Source organism: Pundamilia nyererei, unplaced genomic scaffold (assembly GCF_000239375.1).
Source record: "Pundamilia nyererei isolate P.nyererei 1_Seehausen unplaced genomic scaffold, PunNye1.0 scaffold00327, whole genome shotgun sequence".
In the NCBI taxonomy this organism is placed as follows: Eukaryota; Metazoa; Chordata; class Actinopteri; order Cichliformes; family Cichlidae; genus Pundamilia; species Pundamilia nyererei.
In genome coordinates, this window is record NW_005187728.1 from 100,626 (window position 1) to 121,873 (window position 21,248).

The 21,248-nt window shown below is 40.7% G+C and overlaps 1 protein-coding gene across 2 annotated transcripts in view; it reads right to left on the bottom strand.

The window, feature by feature from the left end:
• arap2 (ArfGAP with RhoGAP domain, ankyrin repeat and PH domain 2) overlaps positions 1-21,248 on the bottom strand; it is a 165,837-nt gene that overhangs the window by 93,565 nt on the left and 51,024 nt on the right. For both annotated transcript variants that reach the window (XM_005751799.2, XM_013915588.1), the window contains exon 10: positions 11,565-11,671. In XM_005751799.2, the coding sequence (XP_005751856.2) occupies positions 11,565-11,671 (107 nt within the window). The remainder of the gene's footprint in view (positions 1-11,564; positions 11,672-21,248) is intronic.

Sequence of the window (21,248 nt, forward strand, 5' to 3'; positions counted from 1 at the left end):
GTCTGTTACTACCTAACAAGCCCTCATGCAGACATCTTGCAGGGACAGAAAGCAGAGGTTTCCAATGAGGAAGACAGTGTTTCATTTTGCGTGCATCTTGAAGAAGAAGCTGCTGAAAGTAATGACTATCTCAGTATTATCTAAATGTATTCCAAATGTGCGTAACAAGCAGCCTGTGTGCACGTATAAGCTGAAGCAGGAGCAAGCAAGAGACAAAGAGACAGGCAGGGGGAATGACAGATAGACAGAGATATAAAACTGAGGGGAAAGAGACGGAGAGCACCCTAGCTTGACTGAAAGAAGCACTTAGACAAGAGAAATGGGACCAGCGGTCTCCATGGTAACCTGGCAACCAGTGTAAAGTAAGACTCAAGATGTTGAGTCAGAGGGGTGTGGGTGAGGGTGGGTGGGGGAGTGTCGAGGTGAGGGTAGCCTAGAGCAGAGGATGTGCACCAGGCCAGCCTCGCCCAAATAACCCAGGCGAGATCGATAGGTTGATTGGGTTCAGCTGTTCTGTGCCCACTGGTCTCTGCCCGGGGCCCATCAAAAGAGATGACTGCTCACACCGTCTGCTCAACTGCAACACGGCCCCGGAAAAACCACAAAGGGACCGATGGGAGGCGGCACAGGAGTATGTGAAGGTGTCAGAGTTTTTTCAGATATGAAGTGAAGGCTGGGTCAAAAGTAAGGCCACAAAACAGACTGCAGCTTTAAGGACAACAGACGTTAAACGGAAGGAAAATAAAATAATTTTGAATGGAAATTTGAATCATACACCTAGTTTTCTGTTAATGAAGACCTCCAAAAATGGATGAGATAGAGAGGTTATACTGCTTTACAAGCTAATGGTAAATAATTTCTTGCATCTGCACTGTAAGTTGGACATTTTACAAGCAGTCTTGTATTCTGATGAAATCTGTCAATTACCCTTACCAGCAACAGCTACAACCTTATATCCTCTGGTGCTATTTCATGCTGCTTCCATGTAATTATCTGGCCATTTAGAAAAGCTGAAAGTCATTTAATCGAGGGCCTTAAATCACACCCTTAGGCAGTAATAATAGCAAGTAGCTACTAAATACTTGCTATTATTATTGCAGAAGTGCTTTTCACACAGTCAAGTGTGGCTACATTCAGTGCTTTACTCAAATAAGGTTAAAAAGTTGAGTGTGAAACAAAGGCTATCATAGTTAGCTGAAACTAACCTAAAGAAGAAAACTAGGTGCGCAAAACCTAAACCTTAAAATAAATAAAAACTACATTCCTGAGAAACATGAAGACACAATACCAGTAAAACCAAACTTTCTTAGTAACGCTAATGCTAGCTAGCTAGCCAGTTAGCAATGTTCTATCTCTTTTTGGTGTCATGGCAACCCCTTTGGGAATAAATAGTGTAGCGTGCTGGCAAGTCCTGAAAATTCTGCACAGGTGGCTGTTCAGCCGTATAAAAGACAGATATAGCCCTTGCAATGTTGTCCACCAGTTTCTGGACTCAATTCATATTTTAAAGCCTAGCATTTTATCTGTAGCAATGTTGGTTATTTGGAGCTATGAGTTACCATATTCAGACAAGAAATTGGATTTCTAACTTATCAGCTAAGCCTACTAAAGTCAGTCAGCAAGCTGAATCCATACACTGTAAGGATGGGATGCTCAACTATATGGAAAATAGCACTGTGCCATAAATCTAAAATCCTAATCTTTCCATTCTAGTGCTTTCCATCCAATTGTCATGAAAGTTTTGGGGTTGTTACTTTAAAAGAGGCCATACACACAATCTTTTAGTATTTACATATAAACACAAAGCCAACAACACAATGCAAAGCTGAAAACCAGCTCAAAAAGACTTCAAAGCAATCGGCATGTTGATTCTATTCTAGAAAACATGGCGGGGAATTCAGGCTACAATACGATATCGCCACTCATTAAAGTTGTAGACCAGGGGTGGGGGAACTCCAGGCTTCAAGGTTACAAACGTACTTTTTAAAAATGCAAAGTTGTGTACTGTAGTTAATCATAGGATTAACTTGCTTTTGGAGCCAGGCTCAAACAGCTATAGGGTCTACATTTTTAGTCACTTCAAGGTTGACATTATTTCCACCCATGGAAGTGAATCCTGAAGATGGTCAAGTCCATGGAAATATATAAATGTTTTTATAGAAATTTACTGAATGTTGGGAAGAATGGTTAATAAAATTGGTGTAAATACATTACTCGTGTGCCATCTTCTTTCCAATAAAGCTTAATGCCGCTCACGTCCGTCGATTAAATCTAAGCTAAGAGACATTTAACTAGGAAATGAGGAAAACAATTTCTTTGAGATATAGATAGCAAACGATTTCTTTGTCAGGTACAATGACATCCTAGAGTCTTCATTTTACTCTGAGCACAATGTGATATTTTTTTAATTGGGTTTGTAGTCTTTATAGTAAGTTAAGCAGCTCATCTAGCTCCATATTTCATCTGAAATACAGAGTGAACAAGAAGAAAAGTCAAGCAATTCCATTAAATAAGACCCTCTAACAGTAAGTTTCAAATGCCCTACATGGCCTTCATGGTCCGCTCTCTGAAGTCAGCTTCAAGATTCCTCATTCACCCAAGGATTTAATTTGACTCCCCACTCATGAAAATGTATTTTACACAAAAAGCCCTATGACTATCAAATTTGGTAATCCAATTTTGAAGTCTAGTGGCTTGACATTCTCAGTTTCTCTGGCTTGTTATATGAGAAATAGTTTTTGTTAAACATAGCACTTATATATTGAGTAACAGCCAGTTTAAGATGGAGAACCTCAATATTTCTTGAAAAATTCATCTGGCCATGACAACTAGTCACTCCCAGAGGTGTTTATTACGGAGAGAGTGACGCACTTTTAACTGTGGATAATCAATACAGCCCCTATGACCTTGACAAGAAACCAACAAACATCGCTTCTTAGAGTTGCCCTCCTTTACAGAGAAAATCCCACAGAGCTCATATCCTGCAGTCTAAAAATTTATTTAACCACCCGTCACTGACACCACTAAATTGACCGTGTTATTCTACATGAGTGGCATCTATCATTATGTCCATCTGCAATGTTATTAATGAACAAAATCACTAAGAGATAATAATAAAAAAATGTAAAAATCACCCATCTGTGTAAAATGATCTACAATAGAGAAATGTCCAACTCCTTAAAAGTCTTTTCATTTGTACCCCGAAGACCTTATTGGGCCTTGTGTACCATAATCGACTGCATCGGTGCATCAAGGCCTGTAGCTCTGCTGAAGTCCAGCCCAGAATGCTTTGATAGTAGCTTCAGCTCATCTGTATTTTTTGGCTTTGATGTGTTTCATCTAGGGCTGCACGATTTTGCATAAAATGAGAATCACGATTTTTTTGGCTTAGAATTAAGATCACGATTCTCTCACGATTTTCTTTTCCAGTATAAATATTTATTGCGCTTATTGACCCTTTAAGACCTACCATAGAACCAAGTCCGCCAGAGCTTATATTATATTTTTACATGCTGTGGAGCCATTTTTGGGAGCATTTCAAGTTGATATACATCAATACAACCATTACAGCCTAAATTTTAATAATATGTATGTATTAAGTGCATAGTAATTACATAAATTGCAAAAAAGTGCAATAAACTACAAAAAAATTTAAAATCGTTTTTGTTTTTTTTACATATATTTCTAGTTAGAGAAATTTAAGAGGCTCATCCCTCAAAACTGTAAATACAAAAAAGTTGCACAAACTAGTTTCCTACCACAGGAAATTTATTTTAAGTGTCTTCATAGTTTTATTTTTGAAATACACCAATTTTCACATACTGCAGGAAAAACGAAAATAAATATTATAATGCAAATTTGCAAAAAAAACAGCATATGCATCAAAATAAACTATTTCCAGCAGTGCAATGAGTCCTAAGCATCCCAGAAACGACACAGAAAGACATAAAGTCAAACATAACTTTTACAAACACAAGTATAGGCTCATAAGGCCTGATGGTAAAAAACTACATTTCCGCAAAATGACGTCACTTCCGGTTCCTGGCAGGTCAAGGGGGACATGCGATAGTTCGCATTGATGGACGTAGGAAGTGTTATGAACAGCTGATCGGATCGGCAAAGCATGTTTCTGGAATATTATGTTTTTGTTGCTGCAAGTGCTTTTTATGCAATTTTTGCAAAGCTATATGTGGAAGGAAACCCTGACTTAGGACAAGCTGATGGCATAAGATGTAAGTACAACTCCTCCGGTTTCATATGCAAAAAAAATTATTGCGCTAGCTTACGTGATTGCAGAGCTAGCGGGATATAAAAATAGTTACGCAAAATGGAGCGTGTCCGCTCCGACCGGCTTTAAAGGGTTAACTGCACATCAACTTCGTAACAGTTGAGATTGAACATAAAAACAATAAATAAACATAAAAACAACAAATGTCTCACGTTTTGTTGTTGCCGCAAAATGTTGTACTGCTTGAAATTCCGTCTCCACCGTTGCTGGACACTGCGTGTATAGAGCAGGTAGTGCAACAATAGAAAAATAGTTGCGGGACGGCACTGTGTAGCGTTTGTCTAGGGTGTTGATCATTTTCCTAAATCCCTCGTTTTGCACAGTGTTGATGGGAGCCATATCTTTGGTCAGGTGATAAGTAATAGCCTCCGTAATTTCTTTGTGCCTGCGGGAGTTTGACGGGTATAGGGAAGCGCTGCATAAGGTTCCCGTTATTGATGTTTGGGTGGTTGACCGGGACGGATTTTCTCCTGTCACTTTCTCGTCATCCCTGACGTGCTCTCCGTTGTTTTTTCCCTGCTAATTTTAGCATCACACGGCACAGCTTCTGTAACACGTGGTATAAGGCTCCGCCCTTGTCATTTGTTGAGCAGGAAGAGTGAGCGCTTGTTTTCATGCAGATTACGTCCCGGATCAAAATGCGGTACAATCGTCGTCTTTTTTTTTTTTTTTTTTTTTTTTTTAATCGTTGTCATTTGGAAATGAGATCGCACATAAGTATGAATCGAGATCGCGATTTTCTAACGATTAATCGTGCAGCCCTACTTTCATCTTGACAAAAGATTGTTTTTTGGGGGTTCCTATCAGTTGGTTTGCCAGTAAAGCACAGTAATAACATGAGGAGCAAACCATGTGGTAGTAGTTTTGGCAATATCTCCATACAGCTTGTTGGAAGATGGAAACGTTGTCCAAAACTTGGCAGATTTTGCGTTGGCTTTGGACACGATGAAACACAGTAGACCAACCGCCAAGAACACCAGCAGATAACACAGTACCCCAGATCATGACAGGTTGTGGAAACTTCATAGTGGACGTCAAAAATCGTGGATTATGTGCCTCTCAGCTCTTCCGTCAGGTTCTTGGACCTTGGCTTCAAAATGAAATCCAAAATTTACCTTCTTCTGAAAAGAGGAATGCCAACTAAGTAGGAGTCCAGTTCTTTTTCCCTTTAGCCCAGATAAGATGCCGATATTGTCGCTGGTACATGAGTGGCATGGCATTAGCAACACAACAGCTGGAGCTCCTTTCCAGAAGACCTTACAAGACTGTGCGTGTTGGTGCTTGATGCACTGAAACCACCCTCAGTCCCCCTATGGAAAGCTCCCAAGTTCTTGACAATCTTCTCAAGACTACAGTCATCCCTGTTACTTGTACACATTTCTTTTCCAGTCAGCTTTCCATTAATATACTTCAGTAGAGAACTCTGAACAGCCAGCCTTTCAGCAATGACCTCCTATGGCGATCCTCCTTGTGCAGGGTGTTAATTATCATGATCTGGACACCTGTTGAATCAGCAGTCTTTCCCATGATGATGGTTCTTAGGACTTAACTAGACTGAGAGATGCACTGTGTTTACACTGTGTGAAAAGTAATTTACTCCAACTTGAAATAAAACGAAATTCTAATAATCTGGATTTTTTATTTTTCATGACTCACAAAGCATATTCATCAAAAATAAAACATAAAAGACTTGAATTTCTGCACATGAGATGTAATACATATTTGAACATGTATCCTTTTCAATTAAACTATGAAAAAATAAATTTTTAAAGATTTTCTCGCCTTTTGTGTTTTTTTTTTTTGTTGTTTTTTTTTTAGATGAACTAGTAGAAGTGTGCGCAAGCCACAGGCTGTTTGCGTTCCACTCTGAAGCTGTGTGTGAGCACACATGCTGAAAACATGAAGTGGCCTTCAGCGGACACTGTAATCATTCCTCCCATTGGAAACACAAAAAAAGACCTCAACAACAATTACACTGAAAGTGATGGCAGACAAAATCCACAGTTAAAAAGAAATAATGTGCAAATACAACACCGGAGCCCGGCAGTTTTCACAGACAGGTGCAAACAGTAACGCGGCAGAAATGGACACGGGGATGGTGACTAGAGAAATATAACCACCATTTTAAGGGTCATTTTCCAAATTACGAACGCTTACCCCTGGTGATTTCTAGCAATGATTTCTTAATGGCTTTAGAGAGAGCTTTTTTATTTTTACGCTATCCACCTCAAGATCGTTTTCTGTTCACTTGATACAATGCAGCTGAAAGGAATCAGTGGGCAACAGATTACATTTGAAAAACTTTACAGTAATGAGTCCTTCAAAAACCAAAGCTCCCGCACTCAGAACAGCCCAAACACCAGGCTGCCGAGAGCTTTCATTACCAAATACTTTCTGTCCAAGGCAGAAAAATTGTGAAACTGTCCAAAGACCTCAATACACATCAGACAAACAAAAAACAAAGCTGACAAACATGGATTTTCTCCAATATGCCCTTGAGCTAGGCATTTATCTGCAGCTTTACTGTAGCACAAGTGTGTTCTGATCATGAGCCCAAAGTTTTTCTCTCTCCCCAAAGTTGAACGTCTTTGCCTGCCGACGTCTCCTCTCCTCTGTGCCTCATTGTCATTCCCTCTACTCTTAAAAGTTTGCTATTGTATCCAACACAACGGACCGTCCACTTAACGGCAGCGAAAACAATAGAAAAGCCAAAGTGAGTCTCCACAGCTTAAAGTGATTAGATGAATTTCTCACTAATCCCCACCTTGAGCAGGTAGGAGAACGCTCCCAGGGCTACCAATCGATTTGATACACACTCTCACAAAGAGATACACACACACTCTAACCTTTTCTAAAATCATCTCATCAAAACTATTCGGGAGCTCATTTCACTATTGTGTTCGGTTTTTTGGGGGTCCTTACAAAATGGCAATTACATCCAGCGCATTAACGCAGGTGCCAAACGATGGGACCATTAAGGGAGCCGACACAAACAGATCGATCGGATATACAACAGACACGTGGAGGAATGAGAGCAAAAATAAAAATCTTTACGCGAGGCAACGGGCAACACAAAAAAAGAAGAAAGAAAGAAAAAAAGGAAGGGCTGAAAAGAGGAAACGGTGCAAAAAGCACACGCAAACAAACGAGCCGTGCTTTGTCCAGGCAGCTGTGACGGTTGTATTCTAAATGGGCCATTACAGCACAAACAAGCAGCACGCTCATTGATCGCAGGCCCACAGGACTCGAGGCACCTGAAAGGCTTTGTGCCCTACAGAGGCAGAGATACCTGTACAAAGCTCCCAGAGGAGACTTCATAAAAAAGCATGGTGATCGTGTACGCCAATATGTTTATAGTTTGTAAGAGGCGGATGCGGTGAGTTACAAGATGCTCCGTCACAGAGATTTGACAGGAGTGCTGCTAAATGCGGTAAAAGCAAACTTATGAAGAGTTTCTCTTTTGTCTCATTAGAGCTCAGGCTTAACTTTGTGACACGGCTGCTCATTAGTTACACCCCAAAGGAAAACAAAGGGTAAAAAGCGCATACATTTGTATTAAATGACTGACAATGAAAATAAGTTTGGTTCAATGGCTTTGACTGAGCTCCTGTTTAAGAAACTTTTTTTTTGTTCAGATATGTAACCACTAAGGTCACGTTCACATCTGTGGTTCTGCTCAGCTGGTCCAGAATGAAATATTAAATTTGCAGCCTCGTTATGTAGATCTGCCACAAACAAACCACGAGGAGTAAAAATGGAGCCTGGCAGACCGACAGGTAACTCGCTGATTGGGCGGGCTTAATGATGAAATCCTGCATCATCGTTGCAGGGCAAAAAGGTTGGTCAAGTTGTTTTGTCCAGGTTGCATAACAGAGCAATTTGTTTCAGTCTCAGTTTGTCTGCCATGAATTAACCGTTTGGTCTGCAAAATATCCTACAATGGCAAAAAATGTACATCAATGTTTCCTTGAAGGCGAGGTAAGGTTTGCAAATTGCTTCTCTTGTCTGTTGATAGACTGAACATATTCAACATCTACTACAGAAGACCAAGATGATACTCAAGTATGTATTTCATCGAGTCCTTGCAGATTAATTTGTTTATGAAAAAACTGATCATTTCAGCTCTAAATGTCTCAGCTGTTTTCAGAATCGTGCACATTTATCTGAAGAGAGCCAAAAAAGTAACGACTAATGTTTAGTATTATTAGTAGGAAGAAGCATTGCTTCTCTTATACCATGTGTAACAGGCAAATCGTGTTATCATTTTTATTATTATTTTTACCTCTCAAAGAACAAAGTCTATGATTATACCAGTGGACAACGCCTTCGCTATTACAGTAATGTCCACAGGTTCCTGGATGATGGCCCTGTTTTATGTGACTACAGCAGATGGTCTCATTTTTATTTTAGTTTCACCACATCTAGGTTTAGCTTTTAGTTTGGTTTTAGCTAACTATAATAACCTTCATAGTTAGGCTAACTTATGATAAGATTGTTGTCCGTATTTTACTTTTTATAATTGTGTTTTTGAATGATTTAGATTAACGGTCACCGACAGGAAATACTTCATCTTTGGAGGTCAGCTATCAGCCACTCATGACACTTTCTATGGAGTTCCACAGGGCAGCTATCTGAGCCCGTTAATGTTAATCAGACAGCATAATATTTGCTACTGTGGTAATGCAGATGATGCACGGCTATATGTTTCTGTAGAGGCAGTGATGCTTTGACTAAACTCTCTATTATTGTATTTAATTGACAGTAATATCAAATATTATCTATTCAGAAGTTTGGGACATTAGCAACGAGTGTAAAACCACAAGTTAAACGTTTTCTTTCTCATTCAGATTTGAGCTTTAAAGCTCATATTAAATCAAACAGTCATTTAAGTGATTAAAATGCAACTTTAATTCAAGGGGTTTAACCAGGTATTGTTACAGCCATTTTTACACATTTGGAGAGCCTAACCAACAACAGTATGATGGCCAGGTGAGGACTGTTTTATCAAAAATTAAGTATAGAACTTGCATTTGGTACTAGAACTCTCAATATGACGTACCAAGAGATGTGCAGGTGAGGGAGACCATCATTACACAGAAAATACTACATAAATCTACCAGGAAAACAGCAAAAACATTAGCAGCGTTAACAGTCTGCAACAATCTTCTCAAGAATAAATGCACCGACCAGCTGACCATGACAACTAAACTAGATGATTACAGGATTGTTTTCTCAGTCTGGAAAACTCCTTCACAACATCTAATCAAGTCAAAAACACTCTCGAGGAGGTAGAAATATCATCATCAAGTGTCTACAATTACTGGTTACACTTAAGAATAAGGAGGACGGATTAGAGACTGCCAGAAAACATCTACACAGGTCTCTAGTGTTTAATGACCATGTGACACCTGGTAGAAGCAGCAGGATGAACTGTGCAGTGTACAGGGCTTTACTGCCCGCTCAGATTCAGACAAATGCTACAAAAGTGCCTGGATAATGAACCAAAGCATATTGCAGGAGTCTCACGAGGCAATTGGATATTTTTCAATGGCCAAGTCAGTCATCTGATCTCAACCCAAAAGGGCAGCTCATCAGTTATTAAATACAAAACTGAATGCAGAGACTCACAAACAAGCAGCAACTGAAAGTGACTGCAGCAGAAGCCTGGTCTAACCAGAACCTACAGGGACAAGAGAGTAACTGTAGAGCCAGATCACTCGCATATCACAGTTACTTGGTTATATTTGCACATAAGCACCTTATAAGTATATTTATTGCCTCCTTGTGTGTGCACACAGTGTACATGTGCATGCCCTGTACTAGAAAAGATATCTGTGAAACTCCACAACACTTAATACAAAAAACATATATATTGAAACAAAACTGCTGAACACAATGAGCTTAGAGTAGCTAATTAACATCATGATGTTATAATTAGGTGAACAGCTGAAACTTGCACACGCTGAATTATGCGCACTAAATCAAATACCTGTCTTTGAGGTTGATGAACTGCAGTTGTTTTTCTTTATGCACCACTGCTGATATATGTGGGAGGGGGTTTTCCACCCCTCAATTTTCAGCAGTTTTCTTGCCTGTGGCATCTACACCGCTATATGAAGATGAAGCATGGTTGTGTTTTCACAATTTTTGTCATTGACTTGGTACTTAAGCCAAGACTGCAAATGCATCTAATAAGTCAAGGATTTAGCCATGAACTTGCTGAGACCTGACAAAAGAGGCATCTTCAATCACTGCAACATAGCGGAGATGCAGTTAATGTGTGGCTGTTATTGTGTAGTTTGACTCCACTTTTTCAGAGGCTCTGCTAAAACAGTGTTTTAAATCATTTTCACTAACAAAGTAACACTTCTCATCCAGCTCCCTTCATCAGCACATTTGACTGTATCAGCTTAATTGAACTCTTGTTTTTCACAGATAAGGAGCGAGGGATAGTTTTCTTTTTGCACATTTCATAAAAATGAAGGGAGGAAATGAAGTGAGGTGTTAGGCAGGTAGCACGTACAAAAAGAACAAAAACAGAAAGAAATCAACTTCTTCCAAACAGCTACATCTCATTAATATTCACTCCCAAAAAATACAAGATACTGGTGAATAAATTCTCCACCTCTGTTACAAGAAAGAAAGAGGCCACTATGTGAATAATATTTGACTGAAAGTTCCCTAAACTCTTATCATACTGTGTGACTGTTAATACCCTCAATATATGAGAGCAGCTTAACTAAAACCCCTGTCCTCACCCTTTACTGTAGCCGTAATGGATGGTTTGTGAGATATGACTTCTGAGATTAGAGTAAAGTGTAACAAGAGACTTATTGTAAGGACATTTCCTAAACTGTGTGGCTAGAATTAGAAGATGATCCTGCAGGATTTGTTTGTAAGAGAACTGGAAATCATGTCTTGACTTCCCACAGCCTCCTATGGTAAGATTTAAACAAATGTGGAGGTGTACAATGTCAACCTGGCTAAAAGAGAGTCTGTATCGAAGGCGAGGGGCGCCATCATTTCCAACATTCGTCTTTGAGAAGATGAAAAAGAAATAAGAAGCAGAGTATGTGTTAAGGTAAGAGCTGAAAGATCAAACGGATAGAGTGCACTCTTCTCTCACACACATAAAAAGACAAATCAAATATCACGTGCAGCCGAGCATGAATAGCTCTTTGTTGGTGGAAAAAGCGTGCAGAAACATGCCAAGCTACATGCCGTACACATGCTGGTGAGGCAGCCGTGCACAAACACAAATGAAGAGTAGACATACCAGAAGTTTTTGAAGGGCGTGTTGATTTCAAAGCCCCTGCGGTCCACGTCTCTGATGTTGGCAGCGGTCAGTTCCACTTCAGCGACAGCCAGCCCCGCTTTGTAATCCTGAAAATCACAAACACAAAGATAGAAAAAAATGATAACCATTTAACAGATTGTTCACATTTTCTCAGCAAAAAATATAAAAAGGAACCGTTTATCCTCTTCTTACATTACAGGATTGAGTGTTTACCTCACTGTTAAATATGGAGCTAAAGCCACAAGATCGTTAGCCTAGCATTAAGGCTAGAACCAAAGAGAAACAACTGGACACAAACACTCGTTATTTCTACTTTTTTTTTTTTCATTGTTCTTTTCACCTGCATCTTTGCAACAAAACAAACAAGCATGACCAAACGTTTCGTAACTCAGAATACACAAAACATAAGTCTTTCTTTTAAATTTTTAACAGAGAGGCTAGCTAAGCTAAGCTAATATTACATGACATTTACGCTAACAACATGTTTGGAAAGTACACAATTAAATACCTTGAATCTTCTCAGCTTAGTCTTAATAAGGATGCAAATAAGTATTTTAATGAATTAAAATTCACTGTACTTTGAATTGCTTTTTTAATTTTTATTCTAGCTCATCAAACAAGCTAATAATCTCAGCGTTCTCCTACAAAGAGAAAGAAGTCTGGGGCTTTTCTGTGTGGGTTTTACATGTTCAACCCATGTCTGTGGAGTCTCTCCAGGTACTTCAGCTTCCTCCCACAGTCCAAAGACTTACATTTGGTTAGATTATCTAGTGATTATAAATTAGCCATATGTATGAATGTGACCATGAATTGTTGTCCATTTATATCTGTTATCCCTGCAACAGCCGGTTCAGGGTGTAGCCTGTGTCTTGGCCCTTGTCTCTTAGCCCTCCATGACTCTCCATGACTCTCAACTGGATAGCTGGAAGAGAATAGATGCATGAATAGATGGATGGATGGAAGGATGGATGGATGGATGGATGACCATTATAAATGCAGGTATTGAAAGACTGGAAAGTAGCTAACATCGGCCTGCTGCCAAACCGGTCGGACTCTATTAATGTTGTGCTTATTTGCCTCTTAAAGGCCCCTTTTATCTTCTTAGTAAATAAATAAGCATCAAAATTGATTGTGAAGTGTTGGCCTAACATGGCATTCTGAATTGTACTGAAGCAAACTGCGAAAGTTTTTTTTTCCTCACTAAAAGAGTGTTACTTTCCTGTACATCTTTATTTCCCCCACTTTTAAAGCACAGACATATGCTTCAAGTTGAAAATGAATGCAGAAAATATTAAAAACAATGTTCCCTAAGGGGCCCTGCAAATATTTGGCTTCAACCACTGGGCAGTACTTCAAGCCCCTTCTGGTCAAATTACAGACCCTGCTTAATAAGGTGGGATCAACAGGTCAGCTCATTAAAGTCGCAACCTGTTACTCAAATGAGGCTTGAATGTCAACACTGAGGAAGAAGCACAGTCACAGCTGTATATTATATAGTATATACATAAACACACACAGGAAGTGGATATAATGTTAGACTCGTGAGAGGGACCTGCTGAACTGTCATTGACTTTCTTCCTCTCCTCACCAGTGACGCACAAACTGCCTCTGTATGTGGTGTGCGTGTTTGTGTGTTGCAGAGATACACCGAGATAAGTGTGTATGTGTGCGAGACACATAGAAAGCAATAGAAACCAGAAAGAGATAGGGAGAGTATACCTGCGCATAACAGCAAAGCTCTGTTAAAGCCAAAAGTTTCATCTCGGGAATCCAAACCAACCCGAGCTTTCAGCTTCAATGTTTTCTGAGGCACATTTCAGAAAATAGGGGTTATGTGCAAAGGCACAGTTTTCACAAGTTCCACTGTAACTCTACATGCCCCTCCCTTCTCCCACTTCACCCTCAACACTCACAGCAGTTTAGACCATTTTCTATAGCCTAGAGCTCCGAGCCAGAAAGAGACGGAAAAACAGACGGGGAGACGGAAGAAGCGCACCCACTCCCACACATATAAGCAAAACATCAAAACAGAGCCGAAATCTGAGGGGTTCCAACTTTACAGTAAAGAATAATACACACTCGAAAGCATCCCTGATGCACTGAGACAAAGCCAAAAAGACGTGACTCAAAAAGATGAGGGTGACAAAGAGCGCGAGAACACAGAGGAAGGGAGAGACCGGTGAGAACGTGCATGTGAAGGGAGGTCGTGATAATCCTCACTGAGAGTGGGTGAGACAGGCGAGGGGTCAGCTGAGCAGTTGACAGAGAAAGTGCGTGTGTTTGTGTGTAAAAAGCCAGAATAAAACACCATCTTCACAAATACTCCAACAACGAATTACAAATACTGCTTAAGTGAGGAGCACTAAACGCTGCCACGCTGTGCCAGCTATAAATCATGTGTGTTTTCTGCGCTAACTGTTCTTCACCAGCGAAAACAATTTGCACTAATTACGCCCAAACAAAGGAGGAAATGAATCGACGCCATCGACGCTGATTAGGCGCTTTTTTTGGAAACGCACGACCTAGCGGTGAGAAGACGCGCGCACGTGTGTGTGCGCGTGTTTGTGTGTGTGAAGGAGAAGAGCGCTGCCATATCTCTTGCTAAATAATTAGCAACCACCTTCTCAGAGCAGCCAGATTTTACAGATTGCAATCCAAGATGGAAGTTTACTTAAATATTTTTTCATGCTGCAGCATTTCCAGCCTGATCTTTTTGCTATTGTGTGGGCTGGATCAATTGAGGCTAATGTTGTCAAAATCTTCATTTGGCCATCGTTAGCCCCAATTAGACTACTTCAAACAAATTTAGAGGACTGTAGTGAAAAGCGCGACCAATTATTCTCCCGTCCCACAGTTCCGTGCAACGATACCAGGAGAGGACAACGAGGCAGCGTCATGCGGAGATCCCGTGAAGCTTTATGAGTAATTAAGACCCTTTGATTTCACAAGAGGATGACATAAGCGACGGAGAGAAAGAGAGAGATAATGTGAGAGTGAGGCTTGTATGGCCAGGTCCTAATTGAGCTGAAACTTTTGACGCGAGGGCCTCGAGGGCAGCAAAAACTTGCCTCTCTCTCCTATCAATTACAGCCGTGTACAGTTGTTGCTCTTTTAAGTTCAGCGTGTTCAGAGGTTTGAAGACGCATGACGCTGTAATGAGAGCGTGGGGGTCATGGAGTAGAAATGCAGTCTCCTTCAAAGCTCGCAGTTGCCGTCCGTTCAGATCAGCAGAGGAGCTCGATGTGGCGTTATAAAAGAAAACACACGAAAAGCCCCGCAGAAGGACAAACGATTTACATGGAAGAAAAAGAAATGACAGCAGAAGGATGTCTGCATGTGTACGCGTGCATGCAGGCATGAGTGTTCACGCCTGTCTGAATGCATGTGCCGAGAGGGCAAAGCAGTCACCTATATCTAATGACCCTCATCTCACTCGGGCAGCCAATTAGAGAGTTGGGTGTTAGCGGCCGTCCAGCCCTCACCACTCGTTACCTACCCAATATGTGCTGCAGCCTCCTGCCCTCTCCAATTAATTCACCAAGTATGGAGGGATGGAGAGAAGAAGCAAAGGCATTAGAGGTAAAAAAAATAACCCTTTTTACAACTGCTGAGGGGTAGGAGGCATTAATGACGCTTATAGGAGGAGAGAGGGGAAAAGGCCCTAAGGCGAATGTTCTCACGCATGTGTATGACTTACTACTTGTGGTCCATATGCAAAGCATCTCAGGGAGGTGAAACTAATTTTTTATTTTTAAAAAGTAAAAAAAAAAAAAAATCAGCTCATATCAACAAAATCTCGAGAACTGTTACAAGGCGTGAAGGACAAAGTCTCGCTCACGCTTAACCTCGTGAATTCTGCACAAAGGCCGTTTGGAATATTCCAATTATTTCTCTCAGAGCTTTCCAAGTCAGTCGCTTCTCAGCACAGAGCCGCTCTGAAAGAAACCCAGACAAATAAAGGCAGGGCTCCACGTCTATCTCCAATTCCATGACCACTCAACCACTTAAAGCTGCTCTAAAAGCATGCAGGGTAACACCGTCTCACACAGAGGTAGGCGAGTTTAAAAGAGCACACATGAAGACAAAAGACTATTTGATTATTTTAAACATCGGGCGGCGAGGCAGCGAAGGGCGGCGACAGGGTGGAGAACACGGAAGTCACATGAACGCATAAAGACAAGAGTTTGATGTCTTCAATTTCTGTATTCCTCAAAGTCGGTTGAGGGCACGTTTCAACCAACAACCAATAAAAGACACATTTTTGGTCATTTGGTTAAAACATTTTCACAGAGCTTGACTGGGGATCCTGCAGGTAGCTGTAAAGACTTTTAAGACTCTCACAGCTCTTCCATCGTGAGATTGTCTGGAAAAAACATAAAGATCATAGGTTTCTGTAACTAATAGCACATGACTCCAACGAGCGTCAGTCCACCCGGACCTTAGCATGCACAGACCTCAATCAGGGGGACTTTGATTATTCTGAAACTTTTATTCTAGCTCCAGTAGAAGGTCAGATTCATTTGGTTTATTTCCCCCATCAGCCTCAGCTGCTCTTTGTTCTAATTAACAAATGCTAGCATGCAAACACACAATTAATACCACTTTCAGACAGCTACAAGAAGCATCGCAAGTAATCTTCTCGGTGCAACCTTCATTTGACTACAGCTGACAGCGTCTGCCCACAGACCTGACAACACACGACAGTGTCACAAACACACAAGACAGTCATGAATCTTTATTTGTGTGCAGCTGAGATCAGATGAGTCCTGAGTGTGCGTGCAGCAATGACTAGGAACAGCAACGTGTTTGCTGGGCACTGCAGCAGGTGTAAACTTACTGCATGATGGTGTTTGATTACAATAAAGTTAAAATTATTGAAAGTGCAACCCCACCGTGAGCTTTTGTCTAGTCGCAATTTGTGGTCACATTCAGTTTTAGCTTCACATGCTGTCTGGTCCATTTTCTCGACTCACGATGTTACTGAAAATAGTGTGACGGCAGCGCAGGCTTCAAGGCTGTCTATATGTGATAGACAACAACTGCGAACAGAGACACAAACCTTTGGCAGCGAAACGCTTTTATATTCGGATTGGCAAGAGGTCAGTAATGCTTCTTTTCCACTAGCGCCTTACTCCAGGGGTGTCCAACTCCATCCATCGAAAGCTGGTGTCCTGCAGGTTTTAGATGTGTCCTTGATCCATCACAGATTTCAATGACTAAATTATCTCCTCAACATTTTTTGAAGTTCTCCAGAGGCCTGGTAATGAACAAATCATTTGACTCAGGTGCGTTGACCCAGGGTGTTATCCAAAACTTGCAGGACACCGGCTCTCGAGGCCTGGAGTTGGCCACCCCAGGCCCCTGGCCTCAGCTGGACTCTGTTCTTAGGGATTTCCATTAGGTGGTAGTCCCCAGTACCAAGTACCAAGTACCTTTTATAGTACCTACTTGGCAAGAGTTCCAAGCTAAGTCAATAGGTACACGACGAGGTGCAGACGTTTTAGTGACAGATCAACCAGCTGGTATACAATCGCCTCAATGCCCTCCATTGTTGTGTTGCATTTATGTATCATACAAATGAAGTCATGATACTTGAGGTCGCCTTGCTATAACAATCCCACCCACATTAAAACACCTGAAACCGAATAAAGTCGAGTCGAGTCGAGCAGGTGCTAGTAAAAAAGAGGCCTAACGTGACTGGGTATAAAAAGAGCACCTTAGAGAGGCAGAGTTTCTCAGAAGTAAAGATAGGCAGAGGTTCAACAATCTGCAAAAATCTCTCTCCAGTTTCAGAATGATGATGTGCAGACTGGTTATCTCTCATCATCAACAGTACTTAATATGAAAAGAGAAATCTGTGCAAGTAACATGGTAACATCTAGAAAGGCACCATCAGACTAACATATGGTCGCGACAACACGACGTCTTTTTCAGGGAGAGCCTTGAATATTTTTTGCCCCCTCGCTAGTCTAATGATTACATTTGTTCTGTTTGTTGTGTCTTTGAATACATAACCAGTAACCAGCTCACCAAAGCTTGTTTTAGTCTTATTGTGTTAATAACCAATCAAATTAGTACTGTCAAAAAAGTGGTCTGTACTGATGAACCCAGAGAGATTCATTACCCCACAGTGCAATTACCTTCTGACCATTTTTAGCATCTTCAATGTTTTAGTTTTTCTGCAACTAAGCGGCCTTTGGTGCTCTCACTGCTACATTTCAGCAGGCAGCTAAGACAGGAAAGTACCACTGAACACAGGATAGTATTTAGTAGCTAAAAGGAACAGTATTTAATTTGTAATTAGTCAAACATTTTCCATTGCAATCAACTTAATATGCAAGTGTTGTAATCACGGCTTCCAAGTATGAAAAGAGAAAGAAAGGCAGGTGTAAACTGCTCTTGTTACACAGCAAAAGATTTGAATTTGTTATCTTTCAGCTAAATCAGGTATGAAGACAAAAAACGAAGAGCCTTGATCTCAAATTCAGTCGCAGCATCAGTGCTACAAAACGGCCTCGAAGTCTCTGGATGATGTTAAGTCTCACAGAGAAGATCTTGTGAAGAGCAGAGAATTTAATTAAAGCAAAGATTAATTAAATTTTCAGTCGCAATCTCATTGTGTACTCTTCCCCCCCCCTCTCCTTCCACCAGGAAAGGCTCTACTGCATGTTGAAAGTTTTCATTTCGGCTAAGATTTAACTTGGAACTGGGAGGAATTCTAAATTATACACAAGATGACAGCGAGAAATATGATCATTCAACCATCAATCAATCCCTCAGCTACCAGAGTGAAAACAAAGTGGGCAACACTTGTGATGTACGACACGATAAGACACGAAACAAGTCACTCTGCTCGTGCCAATTTGCCTATGCAGGGCATGGCAGAGAGATGGTTCTCAGAGTAACCGTGTGTGTGTGAGAGACACACTTTGCGCACTGTCTGACTTTCTTTACCTTGGTGTTTAAGTGACCTTAACCACAGCTCCATCACGGGGCTTACGGTCCATGAGAAATGGGGTAGGGGTGTTGAAGGAGGAGCTGGGAGGATGATGTTTCCAATAGCTCGTTCATCATGTTAGATTAAATACTCCACTCCACTGAACTTGAACAGGGCTATGGTCTACCTCCCTCCCTGTGCTCTTGCTCTCCATCACTCTCTCCTTTTCTTACAAAACCACCAACGCTCGATTCTCACTCATGCAAGCCCTGCACCGAACTGGTCTTTCCACCCTGTTCACTTCATCTTCCTACTTCCATCTCTCAGTTTCTGACTCTTAAGTCTCTTGTCTTTCATTTGCCGCCTGCTTTCCTCCCTGCAAAATGCACCACAGCTGCTCCTGCATTTATGCCGAGGATTTAGCTTGTAAGCTAAAATAATACAATTAATTTGTTCACTCCCCGATTCTCTCTTTCCCTCCGATTCTCCCGCTGTCTCAGATCAAGGAAGTGGAAATGTGCTGACAAGGAGTGATACCCAAAAGAGAATTCTAACAAAGATGTTTGTTCAGGCTAATGAAGAAAATAATGAAAGGCAAACAACAAAACTACAAGAGCGAGCGAAACGAAATGAGAGCCGAGGAGGGATGGAAATGAGTCGAATGCATGTAGCATTATCAAATATGCACACAAATACGTGTCAGGCACTTTAAGAAATAGTATCACGGCTGTGAGGTATCTTTCCATCTCAGATGTTATATCTCGCTGTCGGGACAGGAGCAGGCAGAGAACAGGGAAGGTGTACATGAACAGGGACTATCAGGGTTTAATTGGACTGACATCAAATATGAGAGACTCAAGGGAAACTTTAAGAGCAAACTTATCTCTTCTTTATTTTATTACTAAAATGGAGATGGAAGGTCCACAACAACAAAACAAAGCTGTACATTAACACCAAGTCAGCTACATCAGGGGCGTTTAATTATTTTGTTCCTATAACAAGCATGCTAATGTGCATGTAAAGTATTAATACCACCAAGAAGCCTCATGAGTACTTGTAATAATTTGAATATATACACTACTACAGTAAAGCTAAGTGGTTCATAGTTTATGGTGTAGCTGCTTTGAGTGTCATGTAAGCTTTCACTAGCCAAAATTAGCATTCAATTTAACGCTAGGATGCTGTAAAGTTGTAACTTACTAGCCAAGTTTGTAGGTTATCACTAGTGTTAGCTGCTAATGTCAGTTTAAACATTAAAAAAAAACCTTCAAAGTAAGATCACATGTTTTTCTTACAGAGTTTCATGCTAATTTCTCAGTGTGTCACATAGGCCCTACAGCTAAATTAGCTTAGCATTAGCACCAAATCCAGACTGTACTGTCATCCCTATCCAAAATTTTAAAGTAAGCCTGCCAGCACATTTAACTGTTATACACAGATATGCATAATATATATGTGTGTGTGTGTGTGTGTGGTGGACAAGTTAGCATTACATGGTTAGCATCACATGGGTTAAGATGGCGGTGCGCATAGACGCAGCAGCTCACTGCTCCTCACATTCAGTGTTTTGTTATTTTCTACGTATATGTGTGTGGGTAGGTAGGTGTGTTTTTTACTACTGTGTTGTGTTGTCTTGTTTGTGTTGTGTTGTCTTGTTTGTGTTGTGCTGACGCAGGACAGTTTCCAATTTCGTTGTACTATTGTTCGAGGTATGACTGTGCAGTGACAACAAAGAGTTATCTCTGTTATCTCTAAAGGTTTAAGTCACATTGATATGCGTTTCACCTTTCACACCCAGAAGCCATGACCATCTTTTATGCCATCTGCTGTTAGTAAGTACATTTTCTCACCTTTGTAAGGCTAAATTACACTCCCTTCCACTCATGACAAGCTAAGCTAAGAACACTTTTAATAATATGTAAGTAAGTATGTATAAGGCTTAAATAATTCCTCAAGCAGATACTGTATCTCTGCTTGAGTCTACAAATTTTTTTAAAGGTTAAGTCTGTGTTACAAACTGGGATCAAAAAGTTTGCAAGACACCAGAATGTACCAGGCAGGTTTGCTTAATAAAAGATACTATGGAGTTTTCAGAGCTCCACTCAAAGGGACCAAAAATAAAGATATCTTGACTGACCATTCCTTTTTAAAATCCGTCTCTCAAATGTAATACTGAATCAGTAGTTCTCATTTGAAGATTTCAAATGTTCACCAGAAATGCTGCTACTATATCCATTCATCAACCCTCCAGAGGATTTCAACACTGCCAACAACTACACCCTTTGCATCGAGTAGTGATTTAAAAACAGCAAAAAGCAAGAATGCACCAGATTGTAAAAAATTCAATTGATCACTCAGCAATTATGAACTAATGCAGAAAGCTGGAGGTAAAGCCGCAGCATTTTAAAAGACTACTTCAGCATTGTATATGTGCGCTGGGATCCAGCCGGCACCTCAGGGTGAATCTGAATTGTAGTTTTAGCTGTAGTTTTGTATTTTGAGTATTCTGACTGTAAATAGTTACTCCATCAAAACATCACAAAAGTACAGCCTGAAACCTCTGGGTGTATTTAGACAAGTACTTTTATGACTGCTTTAGTCACGTTGTGGAGGTAAGCATCAACGAACGACACAGAGCTCTCAGTTCTCACTCCTTCTTTATTCGTCTCCAACATCAACTGCGCATATCGCGCCACAATACACAAGAACACACTTCCTATACACTG